This window comes from Haliotis asinina, chromosome 15 (assembly GCF_037392515.1).
Source record: "Haliotis asinina isolate JCU_RB_2024 chromosome 15, JCU_Hal_asi_v2, whole genome shotgun sequence".
Taxonomy (NCBI): Eukaryota; Metazoa; Mollusca; class Gastropoda; order Lepetellida; family Haliotidae; genus Haliotis; species Haliotis asinina.
In genome coordinates, this window is record NC_090294.1 from 13,295,955 (window position 1) to 13,320,919 (window position 24,965).

At 41.6% G+C, this 24,965-nt stretch overlaps 2 protein-coding genes across 3 annotated transcripts; one reads left to right on the forward strand and one right to left on the reverse strand.

Moving 5' to 3' along the window:
• Positions 1-225: 225 nt before the first annotated feature.
• LOC137265951 (uncharacterized) lies at positions 226-4,569 on the forward strand. The gene is made up of 2 exons (XM_067801436.1): positions 226-425; positions 2,236-4,569. The coding sequence occupies exon 2, from the start codon at positions 2,889-2,891 to the stop codon at positions 4,395-4,397; it is 1,509 nt and encodes a 502-aa protein (XP_067657537.1). The 5' UTR covers positions 226-425; positions 2,236-2,888; the 3' UTR covers positions 4,398-4,569.
• Positions 4,570-6,963: 2,394 nt separating this feature from the next.
• LOC137265301 (peroxidase-like) lies at positions 6,964-23,229 on the reverse strand. Of its 2 annotated transcripts, none has more exons than XM_067800661.1 (13): positions 23,158-23,229; positions 18,383-18,546; positions 17,880-18,006; positions 17,039-17,253; positions 15,233-15,412; positions 14,386-14,464; positions 13,890-13,996; positions 12,956-13,057; positions 12,220-12,255; positions 10,786-11,500; positions 8,138-8,307; positions 7,533-7,635; positions 6,964-7,234 (listed from the first exon to the last, which is right to left on the reverse strand). In XM_067800661.1, exons 2-13 carry the CDS (start codon positions 18,531-18,533, stop codon positions 7,030-7,032), a joined length of 2,190 nt encoding a protein of 729 aa, XP_067656762.1. In that variant the 5' UTR covers positions 18,534-18,546; positions 23,158-23,229; the 3' UTR covers positions 6,964-7,029. The 2 variants fall into 2 exon arrangements, with proteins under 2 accessions (XP_067656762.1, XP_067656763.1); XM_067800662.1 differs by lacking the exon at positions 23,158-23,229 and adding an exon at positions 22,372-22,395.
• Positions 23,230-24,965: the final 1,736 nt, after the last annotated feature.

The following is a 24,965-nucleotide window of genomic DNA, read 5'->3' on the forward strand; positions in this document are numbered from 1 at the left end:
AATTAACACGAAGTGGACCGTACAGAAATCTACATAAAACAACAGCCTAATCCTCTAACAAGTTTCCACTCCCCCACCCCACCCCTCCTCCCGATCCTGTCACCCCTCAGCCCCGGCGTCACCGGATATCTGATTGAAATCAGTTAGGGTGGGGGTATGACAGACAATAGATAACACAACAATACACAAATCACATATTAACACACACTCATATCTCTTGACTGCACTAAGTGCTTGTGTACATTAGAGGGACAGGGTTGAGCTCCCTTCTCCTCTCAGGTACATTTACCTGTCTACCTGTAGTTATACTTACCTGTACACACCTGTATTTTAGTCTCCTCGTACATACCTGTGAACAGACTGGTGCTGTGTTCTTGTGAAGAGACTACTTGACCTGGGTATTAATAGTATAACATCCTGTGTAGGTAGGTATTCTTTTCAAATTTCATTTACAATTATTTTTAGATCTAGTCGAATGTCGAAATACATTTATCTGTTTCTTCAATAATCTGTATATGTGTCTATAGAAACAATACAGTTACGTACATTATTTTTACTCACAAAAGCTTGAACGCAGCGTTTGCATCTATTTGTAAGATTTGATATGGATATCCCAACATGGATATGTGGTTCTTCAATTACGGGTAAAGGTGTGTAGGGAATAAAATATCTTCTCTTATGTATACTCACAAACGCTAGAACGCGACACATACATAGGATAGACAGTTGGGTGAAAATACGGCCATTCCTGCTTATTTTCAAACACTACCAGCGATTGTTTTAGACATGTATCTTTGCACAAGGGACAATAACTAAATATAACATTCTTATGTAGCATATCCTAGTACCATTTTTTCAATACGAAATATCACTCTTGGAAATATGTTTTGGATGTATTACCGCTCGAGAGCTTGACATGTCAAGATATGATCAATACGAAAACAGTTATTATCTAACACCGTCACAGGGAACATTACCCAGCGCGAACGTCCTCAACAGGTAAGAGGATTAATCAGATAGGATATAACATTAGTACACAGCATATCAACAACATGCTATGTCACGCCCAAACCAGGGTTTGATTCCCGGGGCAGGTGGGGTAGCCTCATGAATGAAGCGTACGTCCGTGATGCTGAAACCACGGGTGTTCGTACATAGGTACAATGTGTGAGTCACACTGCCATGGAGTGTCCACAGTGGCATTGCTGGAATATTGCTAAATGAGACGTGAAACCATACTGTCTCGCTCCTATATTACGTACCTGTTTCACAAGTGACAGCAGGAGGAAGGCGTCATCAACTTTGTTTTGGGGGTAGTAGTGGGGTTATGCTTCTCCATTAAAATAATATCTCCCCATATAGCCATAAATTATGAACGGTCGCTTATAAAGTTACGACAAACGAATTACCGCCACCACGCTGTCGGGTTACAGGACTCTTTTTGCTTTCACCGCGAAAATAATAAAACTCACCCATACACACACGCATTCACACAACAACAACACACAAAACAAACAAACAAACAAACAGACAAAAAACAAACAGAAAAACAATCCCAAGAGTGAAATAACAAAACAAAGCAAAACAAAACAACCAACCAAACAAAAAAAGAAAACCCCAAACAACCAAAGTCTTGACTGCACAATGTCATTTAAAAAGTAATCAACTGTAACACATGGAAGTGATATTTTACACCTTGCCAAGACTGGAATTATGTCATTCTTGGTATTGATAGAGAATATATATTACGTTGTATATGCCTTACTTACTCGCCAAAATACTGGTCTAATCTGTATTGTACGTAACCTGTATGACAGGTTTATTAGGTAAGGTTGTATTGAACGGTATAACCCTTATTAGCTTATTCATTTCTTACTTAATAGACTTGTGGGGATCTTGCCCACATGGACCTCTCCGCGTGCTTGAAATGTCAAGTCAGCTTAGCCCTTTAGTGTACGGTACTAGGCGATAACAGGTCGTAATGAGATTAGATTGTTATACATTTTACCAACACTTTAGAAAACTTGGCGCTTTCCTTTTCGATAAGACCTAAACCACGCTCCGCACACGTACATACAGAACTTACTTAGGAAGCCAATTTGTTCGAGTCTTTAAAGAACCGTATGATTGTTCTTACAATGATGAAAGGGGATATCACGCCAGGTCGGAGTTTTGTACGATAAATTCTCATCTGGTTAATATATGAATTATTCACTTCATTTCCCTACTTGACAGAGCGTGCGAGCAGACGTCAATTACCCACCGAGCGGCACAGTGACGTCATACAAGTGGCTGACCAGTAAAATCCAATCAGAGTTATTAATCCGGTAGAAAGGACCTGTTCAGTGGCAGTCAGTCAACGGAAAGGGGTAGGCGAGTCATTGATCACCAGCCTGGCGACAAAACGCAGCAGGCAAATCAGTAACAATCTGAGGACATACAACAGCAACCCGCAACAGAAGAATCCACGTCTCTACCGTGACTGAACAGAGCTGACCATATGGATCCACTGACAAAGGTCGTGTGAATATTGTGGCCGACAGGCTTTAATGAACTCACCGTCAATAGAAGTCAGAGTTCCTTCTGTTAATGTGCCAAGCTTTATGCCTTGTTGACACAGGGCACGGTCCAACCAACCGAGCAGCGACTAGACTGTACAGCGGTCTACGACAACCAGTTTAAGGAACACACATTTGTGTGAACAGTGACAACATTGCCTGTATTCAGTAAGATGTAAGGAAATGCCTTGTTTTACAGTGATCTGATTTTGTTTGATTTGTGTCCGAATCAACCACTGTAGACAACAAACTACTTCTGTTTCTAGTGCCGAGACAATAAGGATGGCATCTCAATGACTAGCAGTGTTAACAAGGTAAATGTGATTGAAAATGAGTGCCCGTAGCAAATCCAGCGTGCGAGCAGTGTCAACTAAGGAAGTGAGACTGGTTGACAGTCGAGGTGATCCCACCGATGACCAACTGGATGACTTCATCCAGACCTGCGACAGCGATTCGGATATATTCGCTTCCGGGTCCAGTTTCAGCGACTTCGAGACAGATGAAGGACGGATATCACGTGCTTTGCAAGACTGGATGCCGGAATATTCCGTTCGTGGCATTGAACCTCGAGAGCGCTTGGATCGGGAACTCGTCTACAGCGCCCGACTTGGCAGAGAGCCCCGGATAAAGAGAACATGCAGCGAAGAATCCATCACGACCCAGCTGTCATTGCTCTCGTGTTCGTCAAACGGCAGGCGAATACATTTGGTGAGACGTAGAAGGAAAAGAAAGCCGAAATCTGAAACCTCAGAAAAAACACCTACCGTGAGTAAGTGGGTTGCACTTGCCAGCAGGAAGGTCGGCGCTTTAGATAAGATGATGAAAAGACAGGTCACTCAGACAGTAGGTACTGGAATGCCAGATTCAAATGATAGCATATTTGATATGTTGGAGAAGGACGAGCAGAGGATGGTTTTTAATTGTGGGAAGAGTACGGGCCTCAATCTGGCACCAGGGATGAAGAAAAGCAGCAGCATGACAGACATCAGGAACGATGTAAGGCGTCCAGAGAGGCGTCATGCTTCTGCAGGGAGGACAAAGTTTCGAGGGAAACCTCTTAATTTTGAAGAGTTAAAAGAACAGATGATTAAACAGAGGTTAGCTCAGCAGGTGCGCAAACAGATGATTCAGTCAAGACAGAGCTCCAAGGCATCCTTACTCGGTCGGAAAAGTCGAAGCAGGAAAAGCAGCATCAGGCGACTGTCGACGGCTTCGACCGTCAGCGTCGACGTGTTTAAAACACCCACGGAATCTGTAGCCCCTGTGACGTCACAGGAGGTACTGGAAGTGAAGACAGCGATGTGGGCAGGAGATACTAAGATATTGGCGATTGATATGAACAGAGAGATGACTACGAAGGTGAAAAGGAAGATTGCAACAACAACACGTGCCCTATCTCGTGCTACAGGTTATGGGGACGACAATGGACTAAGGACTACAACAGGACCCTTGGAGGAGTTCCCATATCTTATCGAGGAGGACTACGGTTATTTACCCAAAATTGTGCAGAAGATTCGCATATCGCCGCAGCTGAGTAGTGTCATTCAGCAGGATATAAAAGTGCGCATGGGCAGACCACGGTATCACGAGATCTCGGTACAAGATCTCGCTATGTGGGACCGAGGCCAGAACCTGGACAGGACACATCGGAATTTGAAGGTGTTTAACTGGCTTCATAGTCTGCGGGAGGATGAGTTTGACAATGACCTTGACCCCGTGATTGATGATAGGCCCCCAGGGGAAAACCTGTGTAGTGCGGACATGATCCACGTAAGAGCGGTTGATGAGCCAAAAGTAAAACCGTTATTTGAACGATTGAAAACGCAGTATATAGTATGAGTCTGTTGCTTTACGCATCATTTGTTATGTAAGAAGTATGCCTCGATTAATTTCATGCAGGTAACGCAGTTGGTATTTACCATGAATATGTTTGAATCAGTTATTACGATAGTTCTTGTTGTTTAAAACAATAAATGCCATGATCACCCAGGCTAGAGGAGGTGGCTTAAATGAGGAGAGGTGAAGTTTAACGTCGCATCAAGGATTCTTGCATCTAAAAACAGACCATTCGTAACTATTCGTCTCTTTCTGTGACCTACAAGAAGACTCGTACCCCCTCGCATGCCGTTATTGCCAAGGATCGTGGCAAACCAATCAAATAGCGCGTAGTAAAACGCATTTCAAAACACGAAAATGGCGGAACCGTTGAACTTTGAAACTTCGCTAAGCTATACTAAGCACAATTTAAACATACTCGTAAACTTCGAGCTAAAGGATGAACAATTTGAACTAAAGGATGAACAACTTTCTTCAACAGTGAAACATATTCCCAAAGGGAATGACAGCATTGCTGTTTTGCCCCCGTGATGTAGATATTCTAAGAGCCATAATTGGAAATTCAGAGTTATCTTTCCTTGATAATATGGTACTAGGCTATTTTCATTTCCATGCTCGTTTGCGCTTAGACAAAACCCAGTCGTATACATGGGCACGAAAGGGATACGAGACGCCATCCGGCTTTCCGGAATGACACGAGTAATTACGAATGAACACAGACGTGCGAGTACGTTTGTGTGGCTACCTGAACTAATCCCGAATTTAAAGTATTCTTGGAAGTTTTTGTAATGTTTCTAGAAGTATGAAGCAAAAACGGCGTAAAACTGTATCCACGTGAGAAACAAAAGATTCCTCGTCTTAACTTGATCTAAACACAGAGAGGTCATTTGGATCTACTGGCAAAGGTGTGAGTATTTTGGCCGACTGTGTGACTTTAATGAATCCTATGTCAATAGAAGCAAGAGTTCTTTCAGGTAATGTGTCAAGCTGTATGCCTTGTTGACAGAGGGCACGATCTCATCAACAGATCAGCGACTGCAGACTGTATCTAACCTTTCTACGACTAGTATAAGGAATATACACTGCTTCACTGCATTTCCGACTCTAAAGCGAGGTATTATGCTATGTAAATGCTACGATGTGGCGCCTTGAACCAGTCTTTCCCAAATGCAAACCTTTCATAATTTACTTGTTGATTTTCATTAGATCCATTTAAGAAAAAAAAGGAAAAAAAAAGAACCACCAGTCGCGGAGACGAATAGAACTTTAAAATGATGGACAGGTGATGTCTCACTATGCTATGGTACCCAACGTCCTGGTCTTCCCATGCTATCACCCAGTGGTCGCTCACGGTCCAGACCGTACAGGCCGCCGTAAGGATAGCCTAGTGGTTGAAGCGTTCGTTCGTAACGCCGAAGCCCCAGGTTCGATTCCTCACCAGGGTACAATGTGTGATTTTTGGTGTCCGTGATATTGCTGAAATATTTCTAAAAGCAGTGTAAACTCACTGACTACAGACAGATGAAGACCGGCATTACTCACTACGGCATAAAACAAGATTTCTCGCACCGTTATCATGATTCTCTGCTTTTCATCGGACTAGTTCTAATAACGGAATGTCAGTATTCGTTCAAACCTTTGGATGAATGAATATTTAGTATTATAGAAGATGACAATATAATTTTACACAAACGAGTGAACAAACAAACGGAAAGCTAAAAACAACCCAGCCCCAAAACCCAACAACAAAAACAGCAAAATAGCAAAACACATTTTCTCGACCGTTGGGATAGTACGGCTGTTAAATGTAGTTTCTGCCTTTCAGATTTCCATGTTCGAATCCCTCCAGTGGTTAACTGCTTTGTTTGAACATACAGCATGTAGGTAAATTAATCCAATTCTGCTGTGTTGGGCACGTGACACTGATGAAGGGGAGATTTATGGGCCGCTTACTACAATTCATTCAGTTCTGAATCTAACTACTGTCACGTGTACATTACCATCAACCCTCTGGGCAAGAACGCATATGTGTCGTTTAAAACACTTAACTGTTGGATATACGATTACCCATGTTACAAAGCCTGGAATATTTTAGCAATATAGCCGCGTTCTGTAAATAATCGGACAACCAAGGGATGGGCAGCATTAACATCGATCATCGCGTACAATCTTCCCTGTCACAACGAAAATGGATATTTGATAAAGTACGGTTATGGCGCAACATCCTTTTTCTGGTCTTCGTTTACCCATGCTTGTCGTAAGACGCTACTAACAGGATCGGGTGGTCAGGCTCGCTGACTGGGTTGACACATGGCATCGTATCCAGCTGCGTAGATCGATGTTTATGCTGTTCATCCCTGGATTGTCTGGTCCAGATCCGAATTAGTTACAGACCCCTGCCATTTTGCTGAGTGCTGCGTAAAACTAAACTCAGTCACTCACTGGTCCTAGACTCGGTTATTTACATGGAACATTGCTGCTTCCGGCAATCATGCTGATTATAACAATGTTCCTCAACATGTTTTAGCCAAGCTAAGATGATTGAAGCTAAGGTAATAATGAAGCAATAATTGTTGGACAATTTTATTACTCCATAAAACCCCACGCGATAATGATTCAAGACTGTCCAGTCCCGCTAGCCATGTGTCGGACAGAACCGCCATATTTCCTGCGGTCCAACACACCCTCCGTTTTTCGGCATGCACACTCTCCTCTGGATTTGGAATTTACTTCCGCTTGTACAGAGTGACGGGGCGGACCAGTCTGACCAGCGTGGCTGTTGTTCTGTCCACATGGTCAGGTCAAGTCGAGGCACGCTGTAACATGGGACGACGGGATTCCTGGAACAAAGAGTGAGTGAGTGAGTGAGTGAGTGAGTGAGTGAGTGGACGAAGTCCATGAACTCGAGAACACGAGCGAGAGATGATCGGTTCGAACCCGTATTCGCAAGTTCTTGGTATAAAGGGACAACTTTTTGTGGACTCTTATGAAGATATTATTAGACAAAGTCAGTGTGTTTAAAGAATTATATCCCCGAGTGGTCGGCGGGTTGTGAGATCAGACGAGTCAACCCGAACAGCCCCGAGTGGACCCGAACGCCCCAGAAATGACCCAAGAGAAAGGACAATATGTACATACGCTGGGGACTGGACTCTGAATGCATCTCTCTGGATATGGAAGGTGTTGGTGTTGTCACATAGGACACGTGACAGGGTGACCTTCCTAATCTCCGCTAGCTGAGCTGCAAGAAAAATAATAATGGTACTCAGAATCGCCAATACTTTACTTGTGGGTGTCAGGAGAGATGGGCTGATGTTAGTTGTTTCTTACACAGTCTACAACACAATATTAGCCGTCAATAAGCACCCATACGTGCGGTATACCATTTTCAAAGTCACACAGACCCCATACTGGTTATGGTAAACGTTATATCGTGGAAAGGGGACTATCTCAGAAGTGAAAAATGCCTTCTATAAAGTTCACATACCTGTATCAATGTGTTCCGTGTCATCTAACACCCACAAGCACACTTAAACCCTCACGCTTTTTATGAAATACAAGTATTCTTTTCACGGGGGCCGTTGGGTAGCCTAATGGTTAAAGTGTCCCGGGTTCTATTCCCCACATGGATGGCAAAACATGTGTGAAGATCGTTTTTAGTGTGCCCCGCCGTGATATGGATGGCATATTGCTAAAAGCGGCGTAAAAGCATAGTATTACTTACTCATTCACTCCCCACTCACCTGGAGTAAACCTCGTGACAGCGTCACTGAGCTCGTACCAGAAGCGATCCCCTCTCTTCAAGGCCGAGAACTGACTACCCAGTAAACAAGTAAACAAAGGTCCGACCAAACTTCCTGGGACTGGTTTCTCTGAGACTCCTCCAGTAAACAGATCAATGTCATATGGATGCCTGTAAAGAAATAGCGCCATGCGTTTTATGTTGGAACGTTTATGTTGGAACCGGTCCACAGACACTGACTTTCAGAAGAGGGATCGGATGGTCAGATCGCTGACTTATTTGATGCACATCATCGTGTTTAAACTGATCGATTCTCACCGAACAAGAAGTATCCACAAAGTCGCAATCTTACCATCCACAACATATCTTGGCTTTACCGATGCTCATGATGTCAATCACAGGATTATCAAACTCAGACGGGGATATTTGCAGAAAAATACAGTTGTTAGGCAAGTACCCCCTCGCCTCCAACACACACATCCCAGGGGAAAAAAAACCCAACCCAAAACAACTCCAAAAAAAAAATAAAATAAAAATAAAACAAAAACAAAGGAAAGAAAACATATGTAAAACATAATAGAAGTGGAAATTAATGAAACACTAACAATATATATAATATGAAATATTGTTTTACGCCGCATTCAAGTTAAGGTAGCCTGTATGGTAGAGATTTCTGATACCAAAATCAACCAGCCAAGCAATCGGATCACGATGACACACTGTTCATATACAGTGTTCCAAGAAATTATTGAGAAAATCTTTGTTTTTTTTTTCTAATGATGCTAAGATTGGAAAAAGGGCTTTCACTATGCACTAAGCGTACTAAATAAGGGAGACAACTCTTGAAGGCTTAGAAGGCAGCTCATTACGTCAAGAGTTATCTCCCTTGTCTGAGCAGACGGCTTCCTGTGTTGACATGGCAGAACTTACAGCAAGAGAGAAAAGAAAGCTCATTCTAGATGATTTTGAAAGGGGTGAGGCTGATGCTAAAGTGTTAGCTTGTAGACATGGTATTCCTCTGTCTACAGTATACAGAACTTTGAAGAATATTCAAACAGGAACCGGGATAGAGCACAAAGCAGGGGCAGGTCGGCCTAGGAAATTCAGTGTTGTGGATCGCCGAAGACTTGGGCAGATTGTGAGTAGGGGCAAATTGAAAAGTGTTGAGAACATTAGAAATGAAATGATTAACAGAGGAAGTCCTCAGGTATGCAACGAAACAGTTAGGCAGGAATTACAGAGATTTAACTGGGTGAAATATGCACAAAAGGAAAAACGTTTAAACTGGTGTCGGGCTCATGAAAATCAAGATTGGGATAATGTTTTCTTTTCGGATGAAAGTTCTGTTTGGCTTTTCCCTAATTGTGTGAAAATTTGGACCAAAGATACTATCAAACCTATCTACCAGCGACCAAAACATAGCCCGAAGTTTCACATGTGGGGTGGCATATCGGCTCGCGGAGTGACACCATTGTGTGTTTTCACGGGAAACTTGACAAAAGAGAGAGATACGTTGACATTCTAAATGGTCACCTTCTTCAGACAGCACAAACATTGTATGAAGATGATTGGATTTTCCAGCATGATAATGACCCAAAACACACTGCGCGCTACACAAAACAGTGGTTGTCGGGCGAAAATGTTCAAGTTTTAGACTGGCCCAGTTACAGCCCAGACCTAAACCCAATTGAGAATGTGTGGGGAGTCATGAAGGACAGAATAAACCAAAAGGGACTGAGAAATATTGAAGATATGACGGCCGAGGTGGTCCAATTTTGGGATACCCTGTCACACGATTACCTACAAACTTTGATGGGTAGTGTGCCTAGGCGTATTCAGGCATGCATTGCTGAGCGAGGAGGTCTAACAAAGCACTAAAACAAGACCGAGACTGTAAAAGGATGATGTTTTAACATGTTTATGTAAGTAAAACGCCAGAAGTTAATAAACGTAATGAGTTACATGACGCAACATGATTCTCAATAATTTCTGGGAATACTATATATACTATTCATCTCATTAAACTCTTGTGGATTACAGATTGATGTCATTACTGCATGTGGTGGCGTTTTGTTTACGCCACACTCAGCAATATTCCAGATATATGGCGTCGGTCTGTAATAATAATAATATGAGCATTGATCTGCGTAACCGGGAACCGATGACGTGTCAACCAGGTCAGATAGCCTGACCACCTAATCCCGTTAGTCGCCTCTTACGACAAGCATAGTCGCCTTTCATGGCAAACGTGGGTTGCCGAAGGCCTCTTCTACCCCGTATCTTTACGGGTCCCATTGACGAACGTACATTTTAAGCCCGTATATCTTCGCGAGGCTTCTCCTGCTGAAAGATGCTTGAAATATACAACTGAACTGAAAGTGTATATCTATAAAACACGAGGAAGACAGTCTCGCAGTGAAATATTTGCACTTAGATTCCTTCAACCACGACACAGCTGTGTTTGACTTTAAAGAAACCGGTGATGTGGATGTTCCACAGATATTATCGTGCAGATCGATGCTCATGGTGTTGATCACTGGATTGTCTGATCCAGATTCTATTATTTACAGACCGCCGCTGTATATCTATATTGCTGTGTTCGGCGTTAAAGAAAAGAAACGAAAAGAAAAGAAGAGAAAGCAAACTAACTTGTAGACAGCTTCGAGGAGTCTTGCAGTGTGAGGATCATGGTCGATGAGGCCTCCTACTGCAGGTCGAAAGTTGTACACCGCTGGAAGCCCACACAGTTCTCTGTAGGCCGTGTACCCTGGCAACCCATGGTCTCGACCCCGCTGGATGTTCACAGCAGCCAGATCAAGACTGCTACCGTTCATAATAAAAAGCTTGTCCGTCAGATCCCGGGACAAATACCGGTCACTCTGGCTAGCTCTGTCCACCAAATTACCCCTCAAATATTCATTCACTGCTACCCCGGTCCTGGAGGATATAGGCGCTGTGTTTGTCAACATCTGGAACAGACGATCCTGGGCCTTCACGGAGAAGTCGGGTCTCAGTCGGGTGAATACCGTTCTGAGCATAGAGTGCCCAAATCTCATCGCTGCCGTAGAAAATGCGTTGACGATGCCTGGGTCAGTGGAACTGTCATAAACGTCATAGTATCCAGATTTGGGTGACGTCAGCCTATACTTGTCAATCGCGTGCTTGTTCAGAACTAGAGGTAGGTAGTTATTATAAGTGATCTTCTGGCTGATGGCGATTACGATTCTTCTGCTCTCCTGAAACAGCGTTTCGTCACTCCAATGTGGGTTGAGCTTCTTGAGAGAGCGAGCGATTCTGTTGTGCTCTCTCCTAAAGACGATTCGTAAACTGATGAGGCTGGTCAGAGCGTTGACTGGTTCTTGACCTACAAACATTTGTTACTTGAGACTTACTTTCTGTATTATGCATTCCTCAGTAAATAAACTGTGTTTCTGTCTCTATAGTAAAATGGTTACAGGTGTCATAGACCAGTGAGTTAACCAGAGCATTACGACATGCTCAATATTCGATTTAATCTAGATTTCATTATGTTCCGTGTACCTGTTCAGTGTTTAATCTAAGGAATCTCGCAAACGTTTTAAAAACCTTTCCTATATTTGAGAGCTTTCTATGGACAGACTTGAGGCAAATCATGTACAGTTTAGACAATGTGCCGGATTATGGAGCTGATGAAATATGTAGAAGCCACGGGTGGGACTGAGATTATGCCAGTGTTGACAACTTGCCGGATTGGACAGATGCCGCGTCTGACAGCTTCTGGTGTATTGTGTTGATGCCTGATATGCTCACAGAAGTAATGGTGAGTGAAAATGATTCCAGAATGCTTTGTACAAACATACCATAGAAAGCACGATTGTCTATTAATGTTTCACATTATATAAATAACTTGTGTAGTGTATCATTTAACATGAGTCCGAATTAGTGTCCGGCTTTGACCATTCCCCGACATGTATAAGGACAATTTTCGAACCACACATTCACTCATAAGGACTTTTGAAACCGGGTGATTTTCTTTCGAATGCAACATTCGAACCGGATTATCGAGGTTTCACTGTATGAAGGGTGCAAGTGTGCGAGTAGTACCTGCTTGGTTGTCCGTTGTCGCCGCTTGGACTAAACCTGTCAAAACAAACAATAGTGAATGAATAACATATTTAAAATTTACTTATCGCCTATTTGTACATTTCATCTGGAATTACACACAAGACTGAACAGACAATATTTTCCCTTTGATATCGAAAAATCATTGATTTTGAGATCAAACAAATGAAAAGGATATTCATATAATCTTACTACTTGGGCGTTGGAGGTAGGCCAGGATACGACATACCTTATCCTGAACACCAAGTGTCGTAAATGATCCGTCCAAATACGTGTTTTTGCAACTAATGGAATCAAACAATTTGTTTGTTGTTTAACGCCGCATTCAACAATATTTCAGCTATATGACGACGGTGAGTGAATAATCGAGTCTGAATCAGACAAACCAGTGATCAGCATCATGAACACCGATACACTGAAATATGTCAATCAAGTCAGCGACCCTGATACCCAATTCCGTTATCACGACAAAAACACGGGTTGCTGAAAATGTTTCTTCTTAACCGTTTATATGAAACAGATGATAAAAGAACTGCTTTTAGTAAAATATATAGTGAAACACCGCGATGAAACTCATCGACATGGTTACTGAGTAAATTGTACGATGACAGCTGCATCACGAGCATGAGTTAATGGAACACAGCAAAACAGTGATGATACCAGATGTCGGAGGAAAGATGAGCGGATCCTGCTCCGTGGAAAATTAATACATAATCACCATCAACCATGGTCCGGAGCTGCGCAGTCTCTTCAGCAGTGGGTCCATACACCTGGGAGGCGTCAATATACGACGTCTGTTGGTTAATCTGCTCTGCTGGTACTGCAAACACGGGGAATATAAAAAGCAATTGAAAGGGTGTTTTTTCAGAAAAAAGACTAAGCATTTCATGAGAGCCATAAAGATGTCAATGATCGATGAATTCACCATTAACGAAAATATTCCCGTTGCAATTTTTAATGATTCCTCGTAAACTTTTAACATTACGACCGATGCATTCACCATTTGCGAAAATATCGCGGTTCTAACTGAGTGATTCCTCACAAACCTTTAACGATAGTGCAAGTGAGTGAGTGAGTTTAGTTTTACGCCGCTTTTAGCAATATTCCAGCAATATCACGGCGGGGGACACCAGAAAATGGACTTCACACATTGTACCCATGTGGGGAATCGAACCCGGGTCGTCGGCGTGACGTGCGAACGCTTTAATCACTAGGCTACCCCACCGCCCCTACGATAGTGAAAATACAGTCGGTAACATTATATAATTATGAACCAGTAATTATGCTTTGGGATTTCATGGTTTCCGTGGCCTGCACTAAGGAGGTGTCATTATCTCAATACTGCATTTAGTTTCTAAATACTTATTACAGAAACCTCTACATCTCAATGTATACATGGGGATTTGAACAAAACTCAAATTCCCAGTCAAAAGTAGTGACATGGCCTGAATGGATGTCATTAGTTCTTTGCGAGTGAGTGAGTGTTTTAGGTTTAACTTTAGTGAGTAACTCGCCGTGATATTGCTGGGATATTGCTAAAACGGTGTAAAACTAAGCTCACTCACCAATGTGGACCTGACACGCCAGTCTCATTATTGTAGAATGCAAAGTTACAATGACCTCACTTACTCACGACTGTCCCGAGTACATACCTCCTGCGCACTTTGTATTGTCTATCTGGATAGATCGGGGGAAGTTCATGCATTTCCTCCGGAAGAACCTGTCCCCTCGGGGAATGCGGATTGAGAAACAACCGTCTCTGTGGAAACAAATATGGTCGCGATGTATTCAGAAACAAATATTTGAAAAGTAGCATATGAAAGCATTTTCTGGGACTAAAGTTGACGTTATGTGGTTGTTCTGGTTTAACTTTTAGCGGCACTCAGCAACATCCAGGCTATGCGGCGGCGGTCTGTAGATAACTGAATCTGGACCTGATAATCCAGTGATTGAGCATCAATCAGAATGAGAATCAATCTACTCAGTTGGGATACAACGTCGTGTGCCACCCAAGTCAGCGAGTCTGACCACCCAATCCCGTCGCATCTTACGACAAGCATGGGATGCTGAAGACCAATTTTAACCCTGATCTTCACGGGTGATTCAAGCTTGAACTAAGGATTTGCCAAAAGTGCTCGTGTCTAGTACCTGAGAGACGGGTCAAGGATTCCCCTCAGCATAACTGGGACATCTTCAGGACAGCAGGTCAGAGGACGGTCTTCAGCGCCTGTAGAAAGAAAATAAAAAGGAAAGTGCACTTGGTTAACGGACTGGATTGTACATGATTGTGTAAGGATTGTGGGAAACCAGCACCCTGAGCGGTCTGCAAATCGTGTCTGGACAATCCAGTGATCAATAGCATAAACATCGACCTACGCAAATGGGATACAATGGCAATCTTGAGTCTGTTGATCCGATCTTGTCAGTCGCCTCCTACGACAAGCATGGGTTCCTGAAGACCAGTTCTAAACATGACCTTCGCCAAGTAGACCCCATTCTCTTCCCACAGTGATTACTTGTCACATTTTCCTACGTACCCTCTGTTCTAATACGAGACTTTCATGGTACGAGTGTTCCAGACTCGTGATTGGAGGCAATCAGATTTCGTAGTGCAATCAGCGACCTTGTTTCAAAAGTGATCATTCGAAAGATCTCGATAATTTCCGGATACATCGTGAAAACTAGAACCTCTTCCCGAGCGCGATACTCAAATGTGTCTTCTAGACAGAACTCAGTCATGTCATTTTTGTTTCTCCACAGTGCTTGCATCTAAGTTGAATCTAAGTCAATGTAACACGTGTTCTGATTGGACAGAAAAAGGGAGATAAATCTGCTGCCATTTTTGCCACTAGGGGATTTTATGAGAACCGAGAAATATAGTCGTATTAGAACAGAGGTTCGTAGGAAGATATGACAAGTAACCTCTGTGGAAAGAGAATGAGTAGACCCATACAGAGATATTCTCAGAGAAACATGACAACGCAGTAAGTCCTACCTGATCTGACTGGCGTGCTTGTAATGTCGAACACCACGTATTGTCCCCACTGCACTAGTATATTTGAGATGAACTTAAGCTTCGGGATGTTGTTGTCAGGGGTGTGGACGATGGTGCTGACCAGTCGGGCACTGGGGAGAGGATGGCCACGAAAACCTCGAGTGCGTGGACTGCTTATTCCTGGAAATCAAATATGAGTGAGTTTTTTCACCAGACATGTCTGAGAACATTGATGAGTTATCTCCCTTCTACAGGCACGTTATCAAGGAAACTTGTCATTTTGTAATCAACTGGTAATGCCTTTGGTTTAATCCATCTGATCTTGACCTTGTTACCGACTCATGCCTTATGGTGGAGACTCATTTGTCATTTGATGACTTAGGCCACTTAGAGCATCAATAGGTGAGTGGAGAATCTTAAAGTGAGCGAGTTTTCACCGAACACAGCAATATTTCAGAAAATCCAGTGATCAACAGCATGGGTATCGATCTACGTAGCTGAGATACGATTACATGTGACAACCAAGTCAGCCGATCCCGTTAGTCGCCTCTTATGACAAACAGTTCTAAACCAGATCTTCACGGGTCATTAAATATAGATGGTGAGGTGAGTCAAACTGTGCTTTAGAGATTATTTAAGTTCTGTCACAGCGTGGTGAGATGGTGATGATGATGATCATGATGATGATCATGATGACTGTGATAATAATATCATTATTATGCAAGGATCTCCCGAAGCCTCTCTGCTGCACTTTCATTTTAATCTGCAAAACATAATGATGATGATAATACGAAACCCATACATCAGAGTGATTTCGGGACTCGAACCCATGGTCATGAGATCCTGGTGCACTCAAGGGACGCAAATCCGTACCGTCTTGGATGAGTGGAAGACAAATGACACTTAAATCTTGTATATGAAACTTTAAGTTTTAAACTATAAATATTTAAGTTCACATTTTATTGTATTTCAGTGAGTAATGTCAGCAATGTTCAGGTGATTGAGTAGGTGAGTGATAAAGTTGGTGCAATGCTAGTTTGAACGGTAATTCACTGCGTGTCTTGTTGTGCGAGGAGTGAGTGAGTTTAGTCGTAAGCCGCTTTTAGCAATATTCCAGCAATATCACGGCGGGGGACACCAGAAATAGTGTTCACGTATAGTACCCATGTGGGGAACCAAACCCGGATCTTCGGCGTGACGGATGAACGCTTAAACCACTACACTACCTCCAATGTTGTGAGGGAGAATCCCAGGAAAGATAAGTCTTTACACACCAAGAAGTACGAATGAGCCAAACCTAGATATATACTATATAAATAAATCTACGTTTGTCTGAGGGGACCATGGGAGGCAACTCTTCGTGGCTGCAACTGCAGCTGAACTTCCATTGTGATGGGAAGATGAACAAGACCATGTTTGGTGTTTTCCACAATGTAAATTTGCAGGCAGTTGCGGTAGAAGATAATCGGTGTTAGTCATTCACAGCATCTGACTGCTATTTTTGGGTAATATTCAAAACAGGTAACATTAAAAGAGCGGGTAGCAGAAAATCAGTGATGAGTGGGTGAGAGTTTAGTTTTACCCTGCTATACTTCGGCTGTCTGTAAATATTAGAGTCTGGTCCAGACAATCCAGTGATCAACAGCATGAGCATCGATCTATGGAACTGAGACACGATGACATGTGCCAACCAAGTCAGCAAGGCTGACCACCCGATCCCGTTACTCGCCTCTTACGACAAGCATAGGTCGTATAAATCACCCGGCAAAATCAATACTGACCAGCGACCCACAAAACCAAACTTACCGTCACCGTAGCGAGGACTCAAATAGCGTCTCCGTGGAGTGTCAGACATGCCCCATGCAGGGTTGGCGAGATTGTTGCAGCTGCCGTCGGCTGAGCGGTAGATGTTTGAGATGTCACAGACGCCAGCGAACTTTGCACACCCACCTCCAGGCAATGTCATCAACACCTGCTTCACAACTTCCGGGAACGTCCGCCGGGTCGCACCTGGTCGTTGTCTTCGAGGAAACGGTAAAATATACAGATAATTTGCCTATATTTGTCGGGATTAAAATTACTGAATATGAAGACATAATATACTCCGACGTTTTGAATAGTTAATGGTATTATGCTTTGTATGTGAAGTCACTTCTGTTCTTCTGTACCAAAAGAAATTACCATTGGGATTTAAGCAAAGAATTCACAACTACAAAAAAGTTACCCCCCCAAAAAAACAAAACAAAACAAAAACAACAACAACAAACAAACAAACAACCAGAACCCCCGTCAAAAAAACCCAAAACAATTAACAAAAAAAACCCAAAACAAAACAAAAAAACTGCATATGTGTATAGTTTGTGAAAACCTCAAGGTGGAGGTAATTAAAACTTCAGATTTCGCAGCGTTTTGTTCTATTTAGACTTTAAGAAAACATTAAACAGAACTTTTGGTCCAGACTCGATTATTTACAGACAGCCACCACGTAGTTGTATATTGATGCAAATGGCGTTAAATACACACACAAACGTTAGCGCCCTAACATCGACGTACCAATCACTGATATATAATTCATTTATTTCAAACTCAGCGGTGCCCATCAACTCACTAGGAATTGTGAAGAGGCTTTAAATAAAAAGGTACCTACCTTCGTGCTTCCTTCCTTGCGGCAGATAGGCGACTCAGAAACTGTTCCCCAAGAGCTCGGGCTTTGGCATTGCTCTTAAATAAGGTGGTGTGTGAAGCTTGAGTCGACGGCCCGAAAGAATCTACCTCTACAACAGAAACGAGGAAATTGAATACAAAAGTGCAATGTGTTTTCTTCTTGACCACCAATCAAAAGTACAGAGGTGCCCTTGCAGAATGACCATACATACAACATCTTGGTATTCCAGATACGTGTCAACAATCTGAAAGAACGGGCCATGCATTGTACTGTGTTCCTGGCCACCAATAGAAGGTACAGAAGACTCCTTAAAAACGACCATACTCATCTTCAGGCACTGTAACTACAGGCATGATTTGTTTTTCGTTTAACAACTATTTCGCATACTGTCATACTCACTCACTAACTATTCCTAAACGCAATGTATTCACATGAATTCCAATTACGGGTACTATTTAGATTTTCAAAACAGCAATACAACACACCTGTTAACGCAAACTGGCGGTCAATTTCTCGCTGGAAGGCGAAGTCATTCTTCGCCGACTCTACTCCGACAGCTGACGTCACCAAATCAAAACAGCCAATCAGAAAACACGCCTTCAGAAGCCATTGTCGAGGTGCCATGTCAGACCGCATATTGGTCCAGTGCCTGAAAAGATTTCTTGTGTCCAGTGAAAAGAGTTCACTGTAAATATCTATCTATCTATCTATCTATCTATCTATCTATCTATCTATCTATCTATCTATCTATCTATCTATCTATCTATCTATCTATCTATACACACACACACATGTACACGCCAGATTCAGATCGAAACACATATACTCATGGAAACAAATAAGGGAACACACGAGAGTACAATAGTCTTTTTGTTCAAGAGTTTCGTCCACAGTGCAATGCATACCTTGTGAAGAAACCTGGAAAATAATAAAGGAACCCGTGCACTTACACGTGTACCACAGCCTAAACAAAAATATCTCCCAAATGAATACGTTGAAATTCTAAATTCGAAAGAAGTTTTAACATGAAGATTATAAATATGAAACTTTCAAGCTACTTGAGTACATCTGGTTGACATCTCGAATACGATATGGGGTAAAATGGATCACAGAATAGTCATATTATGGTTACAAATCATATGTGTCGTACTATAATGATTGACCTTATTCTTATACATATTTATCATATTACGGACATTTATAATTATCTGAATCGCATCACTGAGAGCATTCATAAAATTGCTTTGAGAATAGTTTACAGACTCCTTTTATGTTCCGTTAAATGACTACTATAGAAAGATATGCCCTTGAGGTGGACATTTCAACTGACAATCTTTTATCGAAGAACAGATAGTAGTGACGTGACAAAACACGTAGGATTGTCACGTGCGCATGGTGGGCTGCTCTACCTACACTGCATAACCCATTGTTACAACAATCCTTAAACTTCAAATTTACATGATCATTTGTCAAACCACTTTTCCCCTTCCTCGTGCTACATGAGGGATTATAGTGAGAATTTGTTATGATCAAATGGACAACTTTCATCCCATTTAACACGATATCTTGAAACCTAATTTATATCTATTTGTCATTTCATGGGTACCATTTTACATCCACATGGACTAGACAGTCTGTGTGACAGGCATTCTCAAAGTCTCACATAGGAAAACAGGTATTTCTTCGCCTTTGTCTCAGTGAAATGTCCTAGTTTTAGGAAGACAGGCTAACATGCAGGTCTGTCACTGTCTGTATACGAAGCACAATGAGAATAAACGTGATAATTGAGATCGGATATGTTATGTAAGTAGGTTGTGGAATGATGACCAGTAGATCGTGAACTTAATGTATTACAGAGTCAGAGTTGCATTTATAGAGACTGTAATTATATAGAGCTTTCTTTATTATATATATATTATAATAGTGTCAGTTTGTCAATAGTGACAGGTATTCCATAAGTCAGGTGAAAAATTGCGATGAAGGTCTTTTTCCTATTTACCTTGATAACCTAAGCTTGTAATAGAGTTTGCATTGTTTAGTAGCGTTGTGTAGAAAACGTTACAGTCTCTCTTATTTGCATAAAGTACTTTTACATTTGAGGGAATACGAGATAGTTAAATGTATCCTTCCTTCCTTCCTGGCATACCGTGAGTTTTAAAAACTCTATATCTCAAGTATTTATTAATGGCAAATATAATATTATGTTAATATTAACAGCAGCACGTGCTGTACAGTTTTGCGCTGTTCTTCAAACCGATGTGACGCCTCCGTAAAAGACTAAATAAACAGTTGATCCAATAGACTGTTTCCAGTTTTGACATATTTTGTAATTAATCGTTCCCAAACATAATATACTAAACTGCAAAAAGGTCGTAGCTTTAGAAGAAATGAAATAGCATAAAAGTAAGCGTTCATGTTTATGTCTTCAATATAAAACTTGACAAAGACCAGAGTTGTGTTTCTTTTTTGTACAGTATATATTACGTGTCTTTACCAATGCATGCGAACGTTGATAATAGATATAATTGAAGTGTAATTTCTTCAACAGTTGCAATAATTAAACTAAGTATTCAGCCAGGTACAATACTACTACTAATAATAATATCTGAATTTGTAATCGATTATTTGTGTGAACATGGAAATGCGAGGGAAGTTCACAAACCTCATTGTCATATTTTTGAATTCAGAGATTTTCTGAAACTTATCATAATATTAATGAAAGGAAATAATTGAGGAATCCATTGATAAAGTGTGTTTTCGGGAGATTACTGAGTAAAATGGCTACATACATAATCTTACATGCAGCTATAAACTTGCTTGAAGTTATTTCGTGCTAATGATAAGCAGGATATGACTAAGCATTTATAATTATATATCTATGCAAACTAATAAAATAAAATAGTGCCCTGGTACAGAGATGTCACGATTTTGTCATATCGGCGTGTTACCCCTGGCTGTGCCGCTTTCTCGACAGAAGCTCATTTATCACGACAAAAACAAGCTTGTCCCATAATAGCTGTTAAAATAGCGTTGTTTTAAAACTGACATGAATATTTAGAAGCATCTCAGTGAGTTTGGAGCGTTTGTTCCAATCCAGCGATTACAACCAGAAAGTGATATATACTTGACAGCCAAATCTCGTGTGATCTGTCATCAGAGGCGAGACCGTCATCATTATTGGGTCCGATTATGTCCTCCTTAATGTCATTCCATCAAAATAGATATCGGACTTATATATCGATACTGAATGTTATGACCCCATAAAAGTACTGAGGACTTTGAAGTTGTAACTTGTAAGTTGTAATGTTATATTTATGATTACACTTTCTCTGTTAAATACATACACAAGTACATTTCTTACTTTCAGTCCAGTTGCACAACGCGATAAAACTGGTACTTTACTGTTATTCATTTTACGGTTATGTTTGGTTACGTTTGTTCCAATTCAGCGATTACAACCACATAGTGATATATACTTGACAGCCAAATCTCGTGTGATCTGTCATCAGAGGCGAGACCGTCATCATTATTGGGTCCGATTATGTACTCATTCATGTAATGTCATTCCATCAAAATAGATATCGGACTTAGATATCAACGCGATAAAACTGGTACTTTACTGTTATTCATTTTACGGTTATGTTTGGTCTCTCTTTAACTGACAACACTTATTGAAGACTTGGACGTACTGTCCCATTCGAAAATAACACTAGGTTCCGTATTTAAGATTTGACTTTATTCTTATGAGCAGTGTTTCCAATACTTTTGTCATTAGAACCTGTCGTCGCATGCAGGTTTTCAATTCTACAGGCTCTGAATAAAATCAGCAGGCCTATTTCGGTGAAGTCAAACAATTAACAGCAAAACAGACTACACTATTTCATATAACGAAGCCTATGTCGTGGAGAGGCGTTTTTGTTTGTTAACGACTGGTGTTAACATTCCTATGAGCAAGCAAGGAAATACAGGAAGTGGAACTGTAAGTTGGAAATGAAACCGTAGCATGTTGGATCATGGATGATTCCTGAACGTTAATAAAGAAAAGAAAAGGGGAAAAATCCTACTGAAAGCAAAACATGATTTACTTAAGGCCACAAGGCCCTTACAAATATCTGAAACTGACGGCCCGATGTAATAACAACCGGCGCTGGGCGTCTGGATCGACGACTGTTTCGAACGCTGCTCGTGTGTCCTTTAATGCTAGGAGAACAAAGGAGAATGTCGAGAATAAGAAACACATAAATAAAAGATACAAAAGATGGAATGGAAAGTTACAAAGTTCGAGTTACAAAGATCGACAGGAGAGTAATTTTTACCATAGGTTTCGCGAGGTTTTGACACGATAGGCTCGTCAGATGAATCACTGATCACTAATGTTCGATATTTTTCTAATGAGTTTAAAGTCAGATATAGTTGATAACGAATCAAAACGATGTGTCGAAAACATGTGATCAAGACCAGGTCAGGCTCAAACCATTTAAAAAGATGCCTTTAACAAGAGGAAACGGAAGCATGTCTACGTCACTCAGTTCCCGTTGTTGTACGAGCCTTCCATGTCGTGTACTGGAGCAGCAGTTGCAGACTGGGGCAAAGTAAACCTATGTAAGTATGGAACCTGGTGTTGCGTTTATCTTTGAATGCATGTGTGCTAGACATGAATGTAGTGTGGTTACATAGCAGTCACGGTCAACTGACCGCTCACTTCTGACTTAGCATCTCTTGACAGATCAAGCGAGTGAAGAGCTTGAGCTCACATCTCATAATTAGTAGGTAACTATCTTTGGTGGACCGGTTTGTGTGTCAGCATGTTCCGGTAATTGTAGGTTCGAATCACAGACTCGCGTCGATTAAAGGCATGATTTGTTACCAACAAGTTCCTTATCCACGTATAGAAGAGGTCATGGAGTTGTCTTGGGTGGGGGTGCATGTGGGGGTGGGATGGGTCATTGTTGGTGGTGGCATCTCAGAAGTCAAATTTCGCAGTGTAGCTTTGCGTCCCTTAGACTGTTTGTCCATACCGGGAGTGTTAATTTACACGTAATGATCAACGACATCATTACTGACCATTATCTTTTCCTGTTTGGGTGGACAGTTTGGATACATTCCATTTTGCACATGTTTTTTTTTATACATAACAAGAAAAAACATTAAGAAAAAAAAAGAAACCATGAATTTCGACCTTAGTTTTCACGGATTGAATTAATGAACTAATACAGTTAAATTTACAGAATGCTGAAGCGAATCGTAACAGAGTACCTACCTGAAACCTACTTAGGGTCGTCAAAGCAGCTGTTACCGGCGTAGTAGTTGGCGATATACTGACGTGGTCGTGTACTCCTCTGACCTGAAATGCATCAATCTGTCAACAACGATAGTTTTTATTGACTCACAATGACTGGTATTTACTGATGGGGTTTTAATACGACTATGATCACATTTGCCACGGGCGCCCATTTTGTGAACGATGTTTCAGGCATCGTGGACAACCGCGGGCTAGAACGTTTATGTTCATATTGTCTACTGGCTTGAACAGAGGAAACCTACATGGAGGCTGCACGGAAATCATACGGAGTTCAGATGAATGCGGCGCTGAAGCTGATTGCAGCATTCGAAATATTGTTTTCAAGTTGCCCTTTTATTGAATCCGGGGGAGAATCACTACTGCAGGGTGAAAGCAAATCCAAAATTAAGCTAGGATTCATGGACACTATCCACAATGGGTGCGTACCGCTAGATCATTCGTAAACCTATAATAAGTACGGAGTTACGGTAGATCGTAACCCTACGAATGCTTTGTAGATCGAGGAGGCTACAATAATATATATGACTGAGCCTACAGCACAGTATCTCATCACAACAACCATGTACAACAGTTTTAACAATGTAGAATACAGCAACATAGTTAAGCAACCTGGAGCTCGGATAGTTCTGGGTGACCATGTTTGACAGCTTCACTACTGATTCCTGAGAGTTTCTAGGACTTCGTCCTGCCCCACAACGAGGCACATGTGATACATGTCTCGCTTGGTGAGTTTATTCAGAATTGCCTCAGAAAATGGGTACCTGGTAGTATAAGGTCATGTGAATTTAACTTTCTAGCTCCTAACAGGCAGCTTGGGTTCTCCTGGTAATAATAATTAGTGTGTTAGTGCTCTGAGCATGTTTAGCTGCGTGGAGATCATCACGTTATAAGACATATAATTATTATTATTATTAGAAACCGATTTTTAAAAATCTAAAATCAAGGTGCAATTGACTCATGTTTTATAAAGTATGTTTCACATTCATAACTGTTAACAAAATATCATATACCGTTAGAATTGGTCTTCAGCGACCCAGGCTCGTAAAAAGACGACTCACGGGATCAGGTGTTCAGACTCGCTGACTTGGTTGAGATATAAGCGTTTGTGACCAATATATCAATATATCATCGTATCCCAAATGCTTTCATCGATGCCTATACTGGTGATCACTGGATTATCAGGTCTAGTTGTGCACAGACCGCCGCCATACAGCTGGAATATTGCAGTGTGGGGCGATAAACACCAAAGTAACCAACTAGAACCAAAAATATGTGATATGATCACATGCAGTACAATCCCCGTACCACTGAATACATGTCGGTTGTCAGTTAGTTATCCTCCCTTGGAATAGATTTGGATGTCTCGGATGATTAATTATAAGGAAATCTAATGTGGCGCTTCTGGTATTACATGATGACATGCACCGACCATTGTCCCGATCCACGAAGAGTTCGTAAAGTTACGATCTGTCGTAACTCTATAGTTTACAATTGGCTTGCGAAAGTCGTAGCACCACGAATGCGTTGTGGGTCGGGACTCAGAACTGGTATAAACGACGACTAGTGAGTGAGTTTAGTTTTACGCCGCACTCAGCAATATTCCTGTCTGTAAATAATCGAGTCTGGACCAGACAATACAGTGATCAACGGCATGAGCATCAATCTGCGCAACTGGGAACCGACGACATGTGTCAATCAAGTCAGCGAGCCTGACCACCCGATCCCGTTAGTCGCCTCTTACGACAAGCATAGTCACCTTTTATGGC